This window comes from Nomascus leucogenys, chromosome 8 (genome assembly GCF_006542625.1).
Source record: "Nomascus leucogenys isolate Asia chromosome 8, Asia_NLE_v1, whole genome shotgun sequence".
Lineage (NCBI taxonomy): Eukaryota > Metazoa > Chordata > Mammalia > Primates > Hylobatidae > Nomascus > Nomascus leucogenys.
Genome location: NC_044388.1, coordinates 87,935,243 through 87,951,875, shown reverse-complemented (window position 1 = coordinate 87,951,875; position 16,633 = coordinate 87,935,243). Strand labels below are relative to the sequence as shown.

At 44.7% G+C, this 16,633-nt stretch overlaps 1 protein-coding gene across 1 annotated transcript in view; it reads right to left on the bottom strand.

Annotated features, from left to right (window-relative positions):
* Positions 1-10,623, bottom strand: part of UGCG (UDP-glucose ceramide glucosyltransferase) — a 38,341-nt gene extending 27,718 nt beyond the window's left edge. Inside the window, exon 1 of the mRNA XM_003264001.3 lies at positions 10,074-10,623. Coding sequence (XP_003264049.1) covers positions 10,074-10,171 — 98 coding nt within the window. The 5' untranslated portion in view covers positions 10,172-10,623. The remainder of the gene's footprint in view (positions 1-10,073) is intronic.
* Between the last annotated feature and the right edge of the window lie 6,010 nt (positions 10,624-16,633).

Sequence of the window (16,633 nt, the reverse complement as noted above, 5' to 3'; positions counted from 1 at the left end):
GAATATGCAGATTTTCCTTTCATATTTTCAGGCTCTGGGTGTGCAAGTGTCTAATCATTACAGCATTTCCATGTGTTAATAGGAGAGGTGGTTCTCACATGTGCACAGGCCACCTCTCATTCAGAAGTCAAGTCTGTATGGGATTCTGCAAATGCAGTGTGATACAGGCTATCATCAAAGTATGTTTGGAACACTTTGAGAGAAGAGAGATGGAAGCATCCAACTAATCTTAGGAGGCGGTCTTTCCAGACTCTCATACTCCAAGGGTGGCCCATGGACCAGCAGCACTGGCAACACCTGGGAGCTTTTCAGAGCTTCAAAATTTCAGGCCTCACCCTCCAAAACTACTGAAACTGAATCTTCAGTTTAACAAGATCTCTAGGTGATTCACAGGCACACTCAAGCTTGAGGAGCACTGCTTTAAGACTCATCTCTGCTATAAATTCTTCGTGACTTCACAGACAAGGCTGAAAAGACCTGGAGCTCATCCTCTAGGCAAGAAATAACCATGAAAGACTAAAAGGAAGCAACCAGGATCATTTTTGTATTTATAGAAGTCAAGAGAATAAAGTACAGGCAGGGGAGATGGAAGGCAAGGGAAAAATATTGCAAAGGTCCAAAAGAAAGAGAGAGGCACACAAACCAGAAAGGCGTAAGAAACAAGTGAAAGGCTGGGTGCAGTGACTCATGCCTGTAATCCCAGCCAATTTGGGAGGCTGAGGCAGGTGGATCACCTGGGGTTGGGAGTGCAAGACCAGCCTGGCTAACACAGTGAAACCCCGTCTCTACTAAAAATACAAAAATTAGCCAGGTATGGTGGCGCACACTTGTAATCCCAGCTAGTCGGGAGGCTGAGGCAGAAGAATCGCTTGAACCTGGGAGGCGGAGGTTGTGGTGAGCCAAGTCTGCACCACTGAACTCCAGCCTGGGCGACACAGCGAGACTGTCTCAAACAAAACAAAACAAAACAAAACAAAACAAAACAAAACAAACCAAACCAAAACAAAACATGCACACAAAAGAAACAAGCGAAGGAAGCAAAGCCAAGAGAAGGTGAGAACTCAGAATCAAGGAGTTTAGCCAATAACTGATGATGGTATTGCTGGAGGGGGAATGAGGGAGAATGAGGGGTATACCTGGGTCAGGCTATGGTAACTAGTTGTGCCATTCATAAAATCTAGGCACAATGAGAGCTGGGAGAGAGTAATGAACTTTTGAACATACGAACTTTAATTTACACTCAAGACATCAAGTGGTGACGTCTCATCTAGGAGACCAGAGGTTTGCAACTTTTAGTATAAATAATGCCCACAGGTAGAGATCACAAGTGAATGAACCAGATGAAGAGATTAGGAATCTGCATTTTTCACAAGCATCCCAAATGATGCAGGCTGGCAGTAAACTACAACTGGAGAAACACTACAGTAGAATGTAAATTCTCCAGAGCCCAGCAAAGCAATAATACATAGTATGTTCTCAATTTTTAAAAATAATTTTGAATAAATAAAGAGCAAATAAATAAACAGATACAGGGAGCTCAGCAGGTAAGGTTAGCCTACAGATAAAAATACAGAAGCCATCCACCATAAGGTAAATACACAAGCTCTCCAAGGCACAGCATTCTTAGAAGATGGCCAAGAAGGAATATATTATTATTGAATCAGTAATGCATGAAGGAGAGGCCGGGCACAGTGGCTCATGCCTGTAACCCCAGCACTTTGGGAGGCTGAGGCGGGTGAATCACCTGAGGTCAGGAATTCGAGACCAGCCCAACCAATATGGTGAAACCCCATCTCTACTAAAAATACAAAAATTAGCCGGGCATGGTGGTGCACCTGTAATCCCAGCGACTTGGGAGGCTGAGGCAGAAGAATTGCTTGAACCTGGGAGGCAGAGGTTGCAGTGAGCCAAGATTGTACCACTGCACTCCAACCTGGATGACAAGATCGAAACTCCCTCTCAAAAAAAAAAAAAAAAAAAAAAAGAGTAGACTGAAAGTGGGGATCAAAGAAGCAGAAAGACAGCCAGGATGCAAGTAAAGTGACAGAAGGGTTTATCTGGCCAGGCTGTTTTCTTTCTCAAAGGGTTCAAGAAAGTATAACACTGAATGCTGCTGGAGAGACCAAGATAAGAATGGTAACGTCCAGTAGATTACATATGTACTTACTGCTATCTCTGAGCACTTTTGGCAAGAATTGGGGCAGTTCATGGAGGATAAGGGTAGATAGCTAAAAATGGGTTAAAAAGTAAATGAATGGGAGTTGAGATGTGATAACAGTAAACAAACACTAGTTTCTACTGAAACCTGACAGTGAGTGAAAAGGCTAAAGAGTGGAACAGAGGGCTTCTAGTTTAATTTTTCTAGTTTTTTTTGAGATACAATCTTGCTCTGTCACCCAGGTTGGACTGCAGTGGCAATCATAGCTCGCTGCATACCACTGCCTCTGGCTAATTTTTTAAAATTTTTCTGTGGCGATGGGGTCTTGCTATATTGCTCAGACTAGTTTTGAACTCCAGGCCTCAGGCGATCCTCCCTGCCTTGGCTCTCTAGTGGAACTTTTTTCTCCCCCGAGATGAAGTTTTGCTCTTGTTGCCCAGGCTGGAGAGCAATGGCACAACCTTGGCTCACTGCAGCCTCCACCTTCCAGGTTCAAGCGATTCTCCTGCCTCAGCCTCTGGAGTAGCTGGGATTACAGGCGAGCACCACCACGCCTGGCTAATTTTTTGTATCTTTAGTAGAGACGGTGTTTCCCCATGTTGGCCAGGCTGGTCTCAAACTCCTGACCTCAGGTGATCCACCTGCCTCGGCCTCCCAAAGTGCTGGGATTACAGGCGTGAGCCACCACGACTGGCCTCTAGTTCAATTTTTTAAAGACTACTTGAAATTCTTTAAAAATTCAAGAAGAGCTAGCCAAAGGGCAAAAAGAGAAAAAGAAAAAACTAATTTAAGGCATGATGGGATCCACAGTATGAAGTAGGAGCTAAAGTCATCTACCAAGGATGCGGTAGAATGAAGATTTAGAAGTTTTTTTAAGTGATGGGTGTCAGAGCTAAACACAGAAAAAAAAGCACTGCCAGGCAGCACCGCATGCAGGTTTAGCTGAGCCCTGAGACTACTAGTGTGTAGTAGTATTAGTCCACATGGCTGTGTGATTACCCTCTGTAGGATTTTCAAAGTTGAGCAGCTATAATTATTGGATGGATTCAAGATAACAGGGAAGACTGATATGAGGTGAGGCAAGAGGCAAGATAACGAAGTGATGAACTGTGGGCTCTGGGCTAAATGGAGAATTAAATGAAGCCAAGAGGTGGCAGGTGCTGGACACAACTGTGGGCAGACAGCCTGGGGCAATGATTCTCAGCCTAGGCTGCACATCCATGTCACCTAGGGAGTTTTGAAAATACTGATGCCTGAACCAATTTAATCATGTCTGTAGGGGTTAGACCCAGGCAGCAGTCGTTTCTTTTTTTTAAGCACTCGATGTGACTCCATAGTGCAGTCAAACTTGACAACCACAGGTCTAGAAAGACTGGGTGACTGAAGAATGGAAAAGGCCTATAATCCCAGCACCTGTGGAGGCCGAGGCGGGTAGATTGAGCTCAGGAGTTCGAGACCAGCCTAGCCAACACGGCGGAACCCTGTCTCTACAAAAAACACAAAAATTAGCCAGGCGTGGTGGCACGTGCCTGTAGTCCCAGCTACTCAGGAGGCTGAGGTAGGAGGATTGCTTGAGCCTGGGAGGTCAAGGCTGTAGTGAGCCATGATCACACTACTGCACTCCAGCCTGGGTAACAGAGCGAGACTCTGTCTCAAAAAGAAAAGAAAAAAAGCCAAGGTGGGAACATTTTTTTTTTTTTTTTTTCTGAGGCAGAGTCTCGCTCTGTCACCCAGGCTGGAGTGTAGTGGCATGATCTTGGCTTACTGCAACCCCCGCCTCCTGGGTTCAAGCGATTCTCCTGTCTCTGCCTCCCAAGCAGCTGGGATTACAGGTGCCTGCCACCACACCCAGTTAATTTTTGTATTTTTAGTAGAGATGGGGTTTCGCCATGTTGGTCAGGCTGGTCTTGAACTCCTGACCTCAGGTGATCCACCTGCCTCGGCCTCCCAAAGTGCTGGGATTACAGGTGTGAGCCACCGTACCTGGTCTGTCTCATTTTTAAATAACTTCTTTTACAATTTTGTTTTCAAATTTGGCTTTTGCAAGAGGAAAGCCTGGGATGCAGAGAAACCCATCGGAGACAGGTAAAGGTTAAACAAGGAGGGTGGGCTCCTTCCCCTTCAGATGGTGGCAAGCAGCCTCTGCAGCAACCTTAATACAGCTCTTCACAAGTGAGGCACAAGAATTTCACTCGGCTGGGTACAGTGGCTCATGCCTGTAATCCCAGCACTTTGCCGGGTTGAGACGGGGGAATCACTTGAGGCCAGGAGTTCGAGACCAGACTGGCCAACGTGATGAAACCCCATCTCTATTGAAAGTACAAATATTAGCGGGGCATGGTGATGCGTGCTTGTAGTCCCAGCTGCTTGGGAGGCTGAGGCACAAGAATCACTTGAACCCAGAAGGCAGAGGTTGCAGCGAGCCAAGATCACACCACTGCACTCCAGCCTGGGAGACAGAATGAGACTCTCAAAAAAAAAAAGAGAGAATTTCACTCTAGGTTTCTAAGGAATAATATGAATTCCACAAGGGCAAAAGTTCACCTTGCTTAGTAGCCCCAGCATGTGTTGTTTTTATAATTCTGCTGTGTGGTTCTGCTGAACCGATTTATCTGACTCTAGGAATTTATCTTCCCTGCTCCAGGTCACAAAGCTTGTTAATATTTCGTGTAAAATTAGGTTCATTGCTATATCAGCAGGTCCTTAACTTCACATAGCCGATGCCAGCAATTTCCAGTGACTAATGACCTTTGTTACTGTTATCACTCATGACTATATTACTGTCTGTTTATAATCGGTATGTCGTGACCAATTTACTACATGTATCACTTATTTCAAAAATGGTATTGCTTCAAAATGGGCTTCATAAGCAATACAAAGCACAACTTCTTGTGCAAGCTTAACTTTGCTAACACAAATTCTCTCACAGAAGGTAAAATAACCAATAGCGAGTTAGCTCTATAGGAAAACACAAACTCTGCCCACTGGACAATGGGCTTACTACACTACAGAGTGTAAAAGATTCCACCACCATAGAAAACAAATAGGAGATGGCTGGGTGCCATAAGGGGCACCTAACTCAATAACGAACTGAAGTCTAAAATGACTTGAATGAGTAGGAGTTAATTAAGCAGGAAAGAAGGAAGAGAAAGAAAAAAGAAAGAAAGTAAAGACAATTCCAAAGAAAGCACATTGCACATTTGGGGAAATGCCAGTAATACAACGTTGCTGAAGAAGCAACAACACAGGGATGGCTCAGCTCCCACAGAGCTGTGCTTGTCTCATTAAGGAGTTTGAACTGTAACCTGGAGGCAATGAGGATTCATGGTAAGATTTTAAGCTACTATGATCCAAGATTAGTAATCCAGAAGGATAAAGGCTACAATAAGAAATATAAAATCGAAGCGGCACAAGGCTGCAGCTAGAGATACCAGCGAGTAGACATAGCTTCAATATCTAGGATAGATATGAAGGTGTACTGAACTAATTAATGTCAGAGAGAAAGGGAGGGATAATGAATCAATAGAACCATCACTGAATATTAAAATCTTGCAATGTCCACTTTGCTCTTTTTCTTTTCAACTTTTAAGTTCAGGGGCGCATGTGCAGGATGTGCAGGTTTGTTATACAGGTAAACATGTGCCATGGTGGTTTGCTGCACAGGTCACCCCATCACTATGTATTAAGCCCAGTATCTATTAACTATCCTTCCTGATGCTCTCCCTCCCTACACTGCCCCTCACTTTGCTCTTTAAAGCTATCACACTATAGTCTAATTCTGTATCTTCCCAGGCTCAGGTTAAAGGGGCTGAATTGCTGGACTGCCTTATTCATTTCCCTGAAAGCAGCCCTGTAGCAATGATCCTGACTGATGAACGTTTGACCACAGTCCAAGGGCATTCTCAGGACTAAACCCAAAAAAGATGTTCTCAATTTACATTCCACTAAGGCTCGGAACACCAAGTATTCATGAATTTAAGGCAAAGATCGTACTAACTAAAAATAATACCCCAATTGCTAAAATTTACATTAAAAACACAACCAGTTTTTGACAGATAGTTTATCGCAGTTATCCAGACACGATGAGTATGCAAATTCCATTCAAAAACTATGCATCAGGTATTGAAGTTGCTGTACATTAGAAATGGCATATTTGGGCTGGGTGCAGTGGCTCACGCCCATAATCCCAGAACTTCAGGAGGCCGAGGTGGGGGGATCACTTGAGCCCAGGAGTTTGAGACCAGCCTGGGTAACAAAAATTAGCCGGGCATGATGGCATGCACCTGTAGTCCCAGCTACTTGGGAGGCTGAGGTGGGAGAACTGCTCGAACCTGGGATGTGGAGGCTGCAGTGAGCCATGATCGAGCCACTGCATTCCAGCCTGGGCAACAGAGAAGACGGTCTCAAAAAAATAATAATAAAAATAAAGGAAGTATGTTTGTAGAAAGCAGAATTAACTTTAAAAATCTTAAAAAATCTCCAGGGGGCCAGGCACGATGGCTCACACCTGTAATCCCCAGCACTTTGGGAGCCAAGACAGGTAGATCACTTAAGTCCAGTTCAAGACCAGCCTGGGAAACATGGCAGAACCCCATCTCTACAAAAAGCACAAAAATTAGCCAGGCATGCCTGTAGTCCCAGCTACTTGGGAGCTACTTAGGAAGCTGAAGCAGGAGAATCATTTCAGCCTGGGATGCGGTGGTTGCAGTGAGCCAAGATCGTGCCATTGCACTCCAGCCTAAGCAACAGAGCAAGACCCTGTCTCAAAGAAAAAATACACACACACACACACACACACACACACACACATATATATACCTCCAGGTAAAAGGACCTCTGTTTTACTTGAGGGTAGCTAATATTTAAGGACATATAAATTATTTCCACACCAGCCTAGCACCTCCAGTCGAAAGATAAAGCCTGATGCTAAACATTAGGACCTTATGTACACAGGGAAATAATAAGAATATGAGGTGGATGGGGTAGGGGAGACAGCATGAAGCAAAGTTTCTGCTTAGATCACTTCATCATGCAGCAACGTGGCTCCCAAGGACTAAAAGGGAAACACTACCACCAGTTCTAGGCTTTTATACAATTTCACCTCAGGCCCCAGGCTATCAAGCCACACTAGCACTCACAAAAATTAACCCATAAAGGCTATTTAACTTGACAAGGCTATAATCTTTAGTTATTTTTAGGAAATCTTCAATCTCAACAATAAGACTCTTGAATTTGAAGGGTCTCTAATCTGAATGTTATCTTTAACATTGTAGGCAGAAATCCTACAAACATCTGCCATCTAAAACAGGTTAAGAAAGGGCAATGGAAGCTTTGAAACATACCCAAGTATAAAGCAGATTTTAGTTTATAATAAAAATATTTCAAAAACAGTGGAATAATCAAATAATCATCTGATAAGTAATTTTGGACAAGTCTCTAAATATTTAGAAGAAACTATAATTAGGGCTCTAGCTCTCATATAACGAAGTAAAATACTGGGTGAATTTAGGGTAATATGTGAAAAAATTAAGAAAAAATAAAAATACTAAGAGGAAGCAGAGACTAACATATATAATAATTTGGAAGAAGAAGGAAGATATAAAAATTATAACAGAGTTAGAAAACGTAAAAGAAACAGAAAGACCTGTCTACCTAAAACACACATGCACACACACTTTTCTCCATGTTAAACATATGTACAAAGTTAAAAGACAAAAAACAGACTGGGGAAAAGAATGCTACATATGACAGATAACAGAAAACAACCTTTATATCAGAAAGATGAATTCAGCAACAGATTGCAGCACAGGCAAAGGATTATGAGTATGTAATTTACATCTAAATGTAACTAGCATATAAACATATTTTTAAAGTGCTCAATGTAACTTTAAAGGAATGAAAATAGAAACAGAAAACAGTGAAATGCCTGCTACTTAGTGTTTGTAAGGCAAAATGGGGCCATCATACAATGTTACCAGGACTGTGAATACACATAACATTTCTATGGGGCCAATATGTATCAAAGTTTAAAATGTGCACCACTTCTGGCCCAATAATTCCTCTTTCGGAAATATAACTGAGATCATTTATCAAAGATGTATGCATATAAATTCATAACAGTGTTGTTCGTAATCTAGATAAACTGGAAACAACCTAAACATCCATCAATATTAATAAATAAATCTTAGTACCTGGTAAACTAAAATATCATGCATCTATTACAAATGATGTAGAGATCATACAGATATCGACATGCAAAAAATGCTCAAGACATTTTACAGGGCAGTTCCATGTGAACAGGGGCCTTGTATGTTTGTTCTTCACTCTTCCAGCAACTAGAACAGTGCCTTGCACAAAACGGCTTTTCAATAAACATTTATTAAACAGATGAACTTTAAAGCAGGTTACAGAACAATAATCATAATACAGTCCTTTTCTCTCTTCCCTCTTTCCCCTCCCTCTTTCTCTCTCTCTCACACACACAGATTGGAAGAATAGTCACGAAAAGTTAACAAGGTAATGTAGTTTTGGTGTGTGCATGTTTTAATTTTCTCCATCCCTCCCTATTGCATAAATTCCTTACACAGTAAGCATTTTTTATTTTTATGACTGTAAAAAGTAACAATTTTTTTAAAGAAAAAGAACTCACATATTTTAAATTAACTCCAGAATGTGCTCAGTGGAGTTAAGCTCACAAACTCCAAAAACTAAAGTCAACAATATCCAAGTGGCATGTTTTCTTTCACTTTCAAAGAAATATCAGTATAACTTGTACCAGCATCATCTTTCTTAGTACCAGGAAATACAGTGTTTCCAAAAGCAAAGGCACACTTTTTCCGCAGTAAAAAGGAAAAAAAAAAAAAAAAACTAAAAGTAACTAATTTCTTAAAGTCTCTTCCACTAACATACACTCTATTCTAGCTCATGGTAACGATTACTATATACAGTTGCTCTTTTTCCCCCCAGACTAAAAATCCAAGTGAATCGACATCAGTAATGTGCTCTATATAATTTTTTCATTTCTTTACAGAGGCAGATTTCACCTTAAACAATTCCAAACTAGCCACATATCCCATGTCTCTATTCACGCCATCACCCAGTTCTATTTTACTTACACGCCTCATCACAATCTCATAACCTTATTTGGATTTTATCTGCTCCTTCCTTCTAAAATGTAAGCCCCATGAGGACAGGAATTCCGTCCTGCTCACCACCGTGTCCCCTGGCCAAGAACAGTGAATGGTATCTAGGCCTCAAGAAGTATTTGTTAAACAAAAATGAAAAGATGTGGCCGGCGCGGGGAGAGTACAAATCTACATAAAACAATAAAACAAGGAACTGAAAAAAGGAAAGAAAATCACCCTGAGATGTACAAGCTGACAGGACTCAAAGCTATCATGCCAGCTCGGAGGTTTGGTGGACATTTTTGAGGGTGGACAGGTGCTTCACACCTATCTAAGCGCATAGAGCCCTTCCAGGAAGAAGAAAATCCACAGGGAAGTGTCCAGATAGCTGTGAGCAGCTCCCAGAAAAGTGGACACAATCACCACCCTAACAGAAACGTGGCCCAGGTCGGGAGAAAAAAACAATACACCATACATCTCGGCCCAGATGAAAAATCACACGAATCCCCAGCCACCACCTTCAGCCTGACACGTAAGAGCAGTCTCCTTTCGCCTGGCTGGGCCGTCGCCTGCAACCCAGCAAACCCTTCCCACGCCCAACACTTTTCCCTCGCAAAGACCACCGCCACCGCCGGTCCGAGGGGCGAGGGAACGGGGGGAACAGCCTGACGATCAGCTTTCTCCACCCCCACCCGAGCCCAGTCCCCTTCAAAGCGCAAACGTTTCCCATTTTCGCCTGTCCCCGAGGCCCGGACCCCTGCCCCGAGTCCCTCCTACGGCCCCTCACTCACGTGTAGATGATAGCCATGAAATGCATCAGCCACAGCACCAAGAAGAGGATGAACCCGAAGACGGCCATTCCCTCCAGGGCCAGGTCCAGCAGCGCCATCCCCCGGCCCGCCGGCCCGGCCCGGCCCGCTGCGGCCGCCAACACGGACAACGCTCCCGCACGAGGAGGACAGGGTGGGCGCCCGGTGCGGGGGCGCGGGAGGCGAGAGGAAGGTGGGGAGAGGAAGGGGCGGAGGGGGGTGGGGACGGAAGGGGCGGGCAGGGCCTGCGCGCTCCCGCCCGCGCGCTCTCGCCCGCGCGCTGTCTTCGGCGCGTTCGCGGGCGGCTGCGGGTGCTGCGGTCTCCCGGCTCTGGTCGAGGCGACCGCGGCCCCGCGCTCCGGTTCGCCTCTCCCGACCCTCGCGGCCGCCGGCCAGACCCTGCGCGCCGGCACCTCCGCCGCCTCTCTCCGTCTCGCCGCCGGGCTCCCGGCCGAGCAGCTCCGCCGCCGCAGCTCCGCGCACTAATCAAAACCGGCGGCTCGCGCCCCACTCCTCGGCGCGTCCCGCCCCCGGAACCGCGGCGCCCGCCTCTCCCGGGGCGGTGCCCCCGCCGCTCCACGCCCACCCTGTCGCCCGCGCGCCCGCTGCGGCGCCGGCGAGAGCGCGCCGGGGAGATCGTGTCCTGCTGCCCGCGGGACACAGGCCGGGCTTCCTCCGGCTCCTCGCTCCCGCTGCCGCCCACCTAGGCGGAAAGCGCTGCAGCGCTGGGCCAGGCTCCCTCGGTGGCGGTGGCGGCTCGGGACCCTGTTCCTGGCTGGAGGCTGCTCTCCCTCCGTCCGGCCCTGCTGTTCCTGGGTGCCCCAGAAAAAACACGGGTTCCGGGCAGCTGCCGGAGCTTGTCTCGAAATCCAACTTCCAACGCCGCGTCTGCAGCCTCCCCGCCGGGCACTGCCACTGCTCGGAACAGCCAGGCACTCCAGGCCACGTTCCTGGGCGCAAGGGATGCCCATTGCCGTCCCTCTTACTGCTTTTAATGCTGTGGGATTTTGGATCAAAAGGGACCTGAGAGTAAAATAATCTCCATGCGCCTCACAGATCTCTAAGCGCCTTAGCGACCGTGTGTATTATAAAAAGAAATTCTCAAACTCAGAATTAAAGAATCAGTTGATACTGAAATCCCCTAAGACTGCTGTCCAATACGGTAGCCACATGTGGCTAAGCGAGGGTAGGAAAGGCAGCTCGCCACCCTTTGGAGTAGTGTAAACAGTACACCAGATGTGGAAGACCATCTCCTTAGTAAATTTTACATTGATTGCATGTTGAAAAGATAATATTTTGGACATATTACATTAAATTAGGTAAATTATTAAGTTAATTTCTCTTTTTAAGTACTTTAACTGTGGCTAGCTACTAGAAAATTTTGATTGTACGTGTGGACAGCACAGCTCTAAAATGGGAAGAAATGTCACTTTGGGTAGTAAGGTAACTAAGTATTTGTCCTAATTTTAAGTCATCCCAGGAAGATGCTAATACTCAATGTTTGTGTTTTTTCAATCTAGATGAGTTTATACTATTTCTGCATTGTTTTATGTTTATTGTTGCAAGTGATTTCCTGTTAAATAATCCACGACCTCCCTTGAGATATTTCAGAATTGAATTCAATTTTGAAAAGAAGTTGTGGCTGGGCGCGGTGGCTCACACCTGTAATCCCAGCACTTTGGGAGGCCGAGGCAGGTGGATCACAAGGTCAGGAGTTCAAGACCGGCCTGGCCAAGATGGTGAAACCCCATCTCTACTAAAAATACAAAAAATTAGCCGGGCATGGTGGTAGGCGCCTGTAATCCCAGCTACTGCGGAGGCTGAGGCAGAGAATTGCTTAAACCTGGAGGGGCGGAGGTTGCAGTGAGCCGAGATCGCGCCACTGCACACCAGCCTGGGCAGCAGAGCGAGACTCCGTCTCAAAAAGAAAAAAAAAAAAGAATTTTTTTTTTTTTTTTTTTTTTTTTTTGATACGGAGTCTCGCTCTGTCGCCCAGGCTGGAGTGCAGTGGCGCGATCTCGGCTCACTGCAAGCTCCGCCTCCCGGGTTCACGCCATTCTCCTGCCTCAGCCTCTCCGAGTAGCTGGGACTACAGGCGCCCGCCACCACGCCCGGCTAATTTTTTTGTATTTTTAGTGGAGACGGGGTTTCACCATGGTCTCGATCTCCTGACCTCGTGATCCGCCCGCCTCGGCCTCCCAAAGTGCTGGGATTACAAGCGTGAGCCACCGCGCCCGGCCAAAAAAAAAAAAGAATTTTAAAAAAAAGAAAAAAAGAAAAGAAGTTGTTTATTATTGCTGTTTGTGATAGTTAATAGTGACTGAATGATCTACCTCAATCTGCAATTAAATGACAAACTACAACTAGAAGAGTTAATGTCCGAACCATTCCTCGATTAACATCCTTGGCTCCACTGGTGTAGAATCAGTGGGAAAGAACAATGCTTCAAAATCAGATTCCCACTGTTCAGAGCTACTGGTTGATAAAAATAGCAGGATAGAGGGCCAGGCGCAGTGGCTCATGCCTGTAATCCCAGCAGTTTGGGAGACTCAGGTAGGCGGATTGCTTGAGGCCAGGAGTTTGAGACCAGCCTGGGCAACATGATGAAACCCTGTCTCTACAAAAAAAAAAAAAAAAAAAAAAAAAAAAAAAAAAAAAAAATTAGCCAGGCACGGTGATGGCACCTATAATCCCAGCTACCGGGAAGGCTGAGGTGGTAGGATCACCTGATCCTGGGAAGTGGTGGCTGCAGTGAGCTATGATCGCGCCACTTAACTCCAGCCTGGGTGACAGTGAGACCCTGTCTCAAAAAAAGAAGCAGAATAGAATCCTAACGTGGAAATAACGTTCCAAACAAAAATTTACTATTGTAGTTAATTCTAAGGCACACTTCAAAAAAACACTTAACAAATTTTAATTTCTCTGAAATGGGAATGCATCTCACAGTCAATGCCATCTTACAATTAATTGGCGTGTGTTTTTTCTTTTCTTTTCTTTTTTTTTTTTTTTTTTTTTGAGGTGGAGTCTTGCTCTGTCGCCCAGACTGGAGTGCAGTGGCGTGATCTAGGCTCACGGGAACCTCCGCCTCCTGGGTTCAAGCAATTCTCCTGTCTCACCCTCCCGAGTAGCTGGTACTACAGGTGCACACCACCACGCCCGGCTAATTTTTGTGTTTTTAGTAGAGACGGGGTTTCACCATATTCAGGCTAGTCTCGAATTCCTGACCTCAGGTGATCCACAGGCCTCAGCTTCCCAAAGTGCTGGGATTACAGGCGTGAGTCACCGTGCCCAGCCAATGGCTTGTGGGTTTTTTTACTCAAATATAAAATAATAGTGCATCTTAGTGATATATAAAATAATGCTGCATCTTTAAATGCTCTCTTAGATTTGAGGAACACCAATTGCTTAATTTAAGCATTGTTTTGTATGCTGCATTTTTTCAAAAATGTTTTCTGGAACCTTACGGCCGGGCGCGGTGGCTCACGCTTGTCATCCCAGCACTTTGGGAGGCCGAGGTGGGCGGATCACGAGGTCAGGAGATCGAGACCCACGGTGAAACCCCGTCTCTACTAAAAATACAAAAAAAAATTAGCCGGGCGTGGTGGCGGGCGCCTGTAGTCCCAGCTACTCCGGAGGCTGAGGCAGGAGAATGACGTGAACCCGGGAGGCGGAGCTTGCAGTGAGCCGAGATTGCGCCACTGCACTCCAGGCCTGGGTGACAGAGCAAGACTCCGTCTCAAAAAAAAAAAAAAAAAAAAAAATGTTTTCTGGAACCTTACAACAAAGGATTTTATACAGTATGACCAATAACACAAAAAAATGAGGCCAAAGAAATGTGAAAGTAGATATTCTTAAGAGTTAACAAATTTGCTAAATTGAGTATAATCAGTAGATTAGAGATCAGTTATATTATACTTGACCCTAGTTAAACTATGTTTACCCAAACTTCATTTTAAAACAACAGCTTTAGAAAAGGGAAGAGTATGAAGACAGTATAAAGATCCGTGGTTGCCATGGAGCAGAGGAAAGAGGGACAAACAGACGACAGAGGATTTTTAGGGCTGTGAGTGAAACTATTCTGTATGATCCTATAATAGTGTATACATGTCATATATTTGTCAAACCCCATAGAAAATACACCAAGAGTGAACCCTAATGTAAGCTATGAACTTTAGGTGATAATGGTGTGTTAATGTAGGTCCATCAGTTGTAACGAATACGGTGCTCTGATGCAAGATGTTGATAGTGGAAGAGGCTGGTGGAGGGAATGGCAGGGGGTATATGGGAACCCTCAGTACTTTCTGCTCAGTTTTGCTGTGAACCTAAAACTACTCTGAAAAGTAAATTCTTAACAAAAATTAGTGAGTGTTCCACTAAAGGTGTTCTACATATATATTTATACAAATATGTGTATAACACTGGAAATGCTATAAATGTCTGAATAAGATATACCAGTTTGTGGCTGGGCGCGGTGGCTCAGGCCTATAATTGCAGCACTTTGGGAGGCCAAGGTGGGAGGATCGCTTGAGCCCAGGAGTTTGAGACCAGCCTGGGCAACATGGCGAAACCCCATTTCCACAAAAAATAGAAAAATTAGCTGGGCGTGGTGGCAGGCAACGTGGTTAAACCCTGTTTCTACAAAAAATACAAAATTTAGCCAGGCATGGTGGTGGGTACCTGTAATTCCAGCTACTCGGGAGGCTGAGGCAGGAGAATCACTTGAACCTGGGAGGCAGAGGTTGCAGTGAGCCAAGATCGCTCCACTGCACTCCAGCTTGGGTGCCAGAGCGAGACTCTGACTTAAAAACAAAAAAAATTACCAGTTTGCCATCGTGGGCACTTAAATATTTGTTGACTGAATGAATAGATAAAATGTTTATTTATCCATTGACAGAAGTCACTTAAATTTTTCTGAAAATTTTCACTGGAAAAATTTCAGTGACTTCTGAAATTTTCTGGAAAAAATTTCTGGAAAAATTTCTCAGCTTTCTCCTTTGTCTGTAAAGATTTTTAAATGGTTTTTCTTTGTGGGAAAAATACACATTAACTTCCATACCTCCTCCTTTATCTTATAAAATTAGCTAAGGAGTTAGAGTAATTACGTTTTAGTTCAACTAATCACGTCCTGAAGACCTACTCCAAAGCCCATACTTGACAGTCAACAACATAATTTTCGTCTCAATATCAGACATATTTTCCATCTTTGTCATTGTTATAAATAATTTTTCATTTAAACATTTTAAAGATCACAATTCAGTTTTCTATGGTGAGTGTATTATTATTTTTAAAAGATAGGCATACTGTAAATTTTCAGCCCTATAAAAACTTAAAAAATAAGGTGAAAACAAGGTGATCCTCCAGAAACTGAGTAAATTTGAAGTTTCATAAACAAAGTTAGAATCAATTGGCCGGCGCGCGGTGGCTCACACCTGTAATCCAGCACTTTGGGAGGCCGAGGCGGGCGGATCACGAGGTCAGGAGATCGAGACCATCCTGGCTAACACGGTGAAACCCCGTCTCTACTAAAAATACAAAAAATTAGCTGGGCGAGGTGGCAGGCGCCTGTAGTCCCAGCTACGCGGGAGGCTGAGGCAGGAGAATGGCGTGAACCCCGGGGGGCGGAGCCTGCAGTGAGCCGAGATCGCGCCACTGCACTCCAGCCTGGGTGAAAGAGCGAGACTCCGTCTCAAAAAAAAAAAAAAAAAAAAAAAAAAAAGAATCAATTGACATGAAATTTGTGGTGCTAATGCCAAGAAAAAAGGAATTCTTGTATTTTATCTAAACATGTTTAGAATTAAGTCGAAAAATACCTTAACTATCAGCCCAGGTGATTAACTTACATTGGTTTGTTATGCATGAAATGGTAACTTTGTAAAAGCCTTCAGATCCTAAGATACTGTGTTACTGTAAATTGCCTTTAAATGATACAAAGTTTCCAGGCAAATTATCAGTTCAGGGCCTGATCTTGATAAACCACTGGTATCCTGTGTTTATATAATGTGGGTGTGGTCCAGGGGAGTGACTAGAGTTTACTAGAGTTCATGTTCTTCTCAGCTGCTGTGTTCTTCTCAGCTGCTATGCTAACTCATATCCAAATGCCTAATTAAAATCTTTTTTTTTTTTTTTGAGTTGGAGTTTCGCTCTTGTCGCCCAGGCTGGAGTGCAAGTGGTGCGATCTCGGCTCACTGCAGCCTCCACCTCCCGGGTTCAAGCGATTCATCTGCCTCGGCCTCCAGAGTAGCTGGGACTACAGATGCACGCCACCACGCGTGACTAGTTTTTGTATTTTAGTAGAGACAGGGTTTCACCATGTTGGTCAAGATGTTCTCGATCTCATGACCTTGTGATCCACCTGCCTCAGCCTCCCAGAGTGCTGAGATTACAGGCGTAAGCCACTGCACCTGGCCTAAAATCTTTTTTTTAAAATCACATACTCGGCCGGACACGCCTGTAATCCTAGCACTTTGGGAGGCCAAGGCGGGCGGATCATGAGGTCAGAAGTTTGAGACCAGCCTGGCCAACATGGTGAGAGCTTGTCTCTA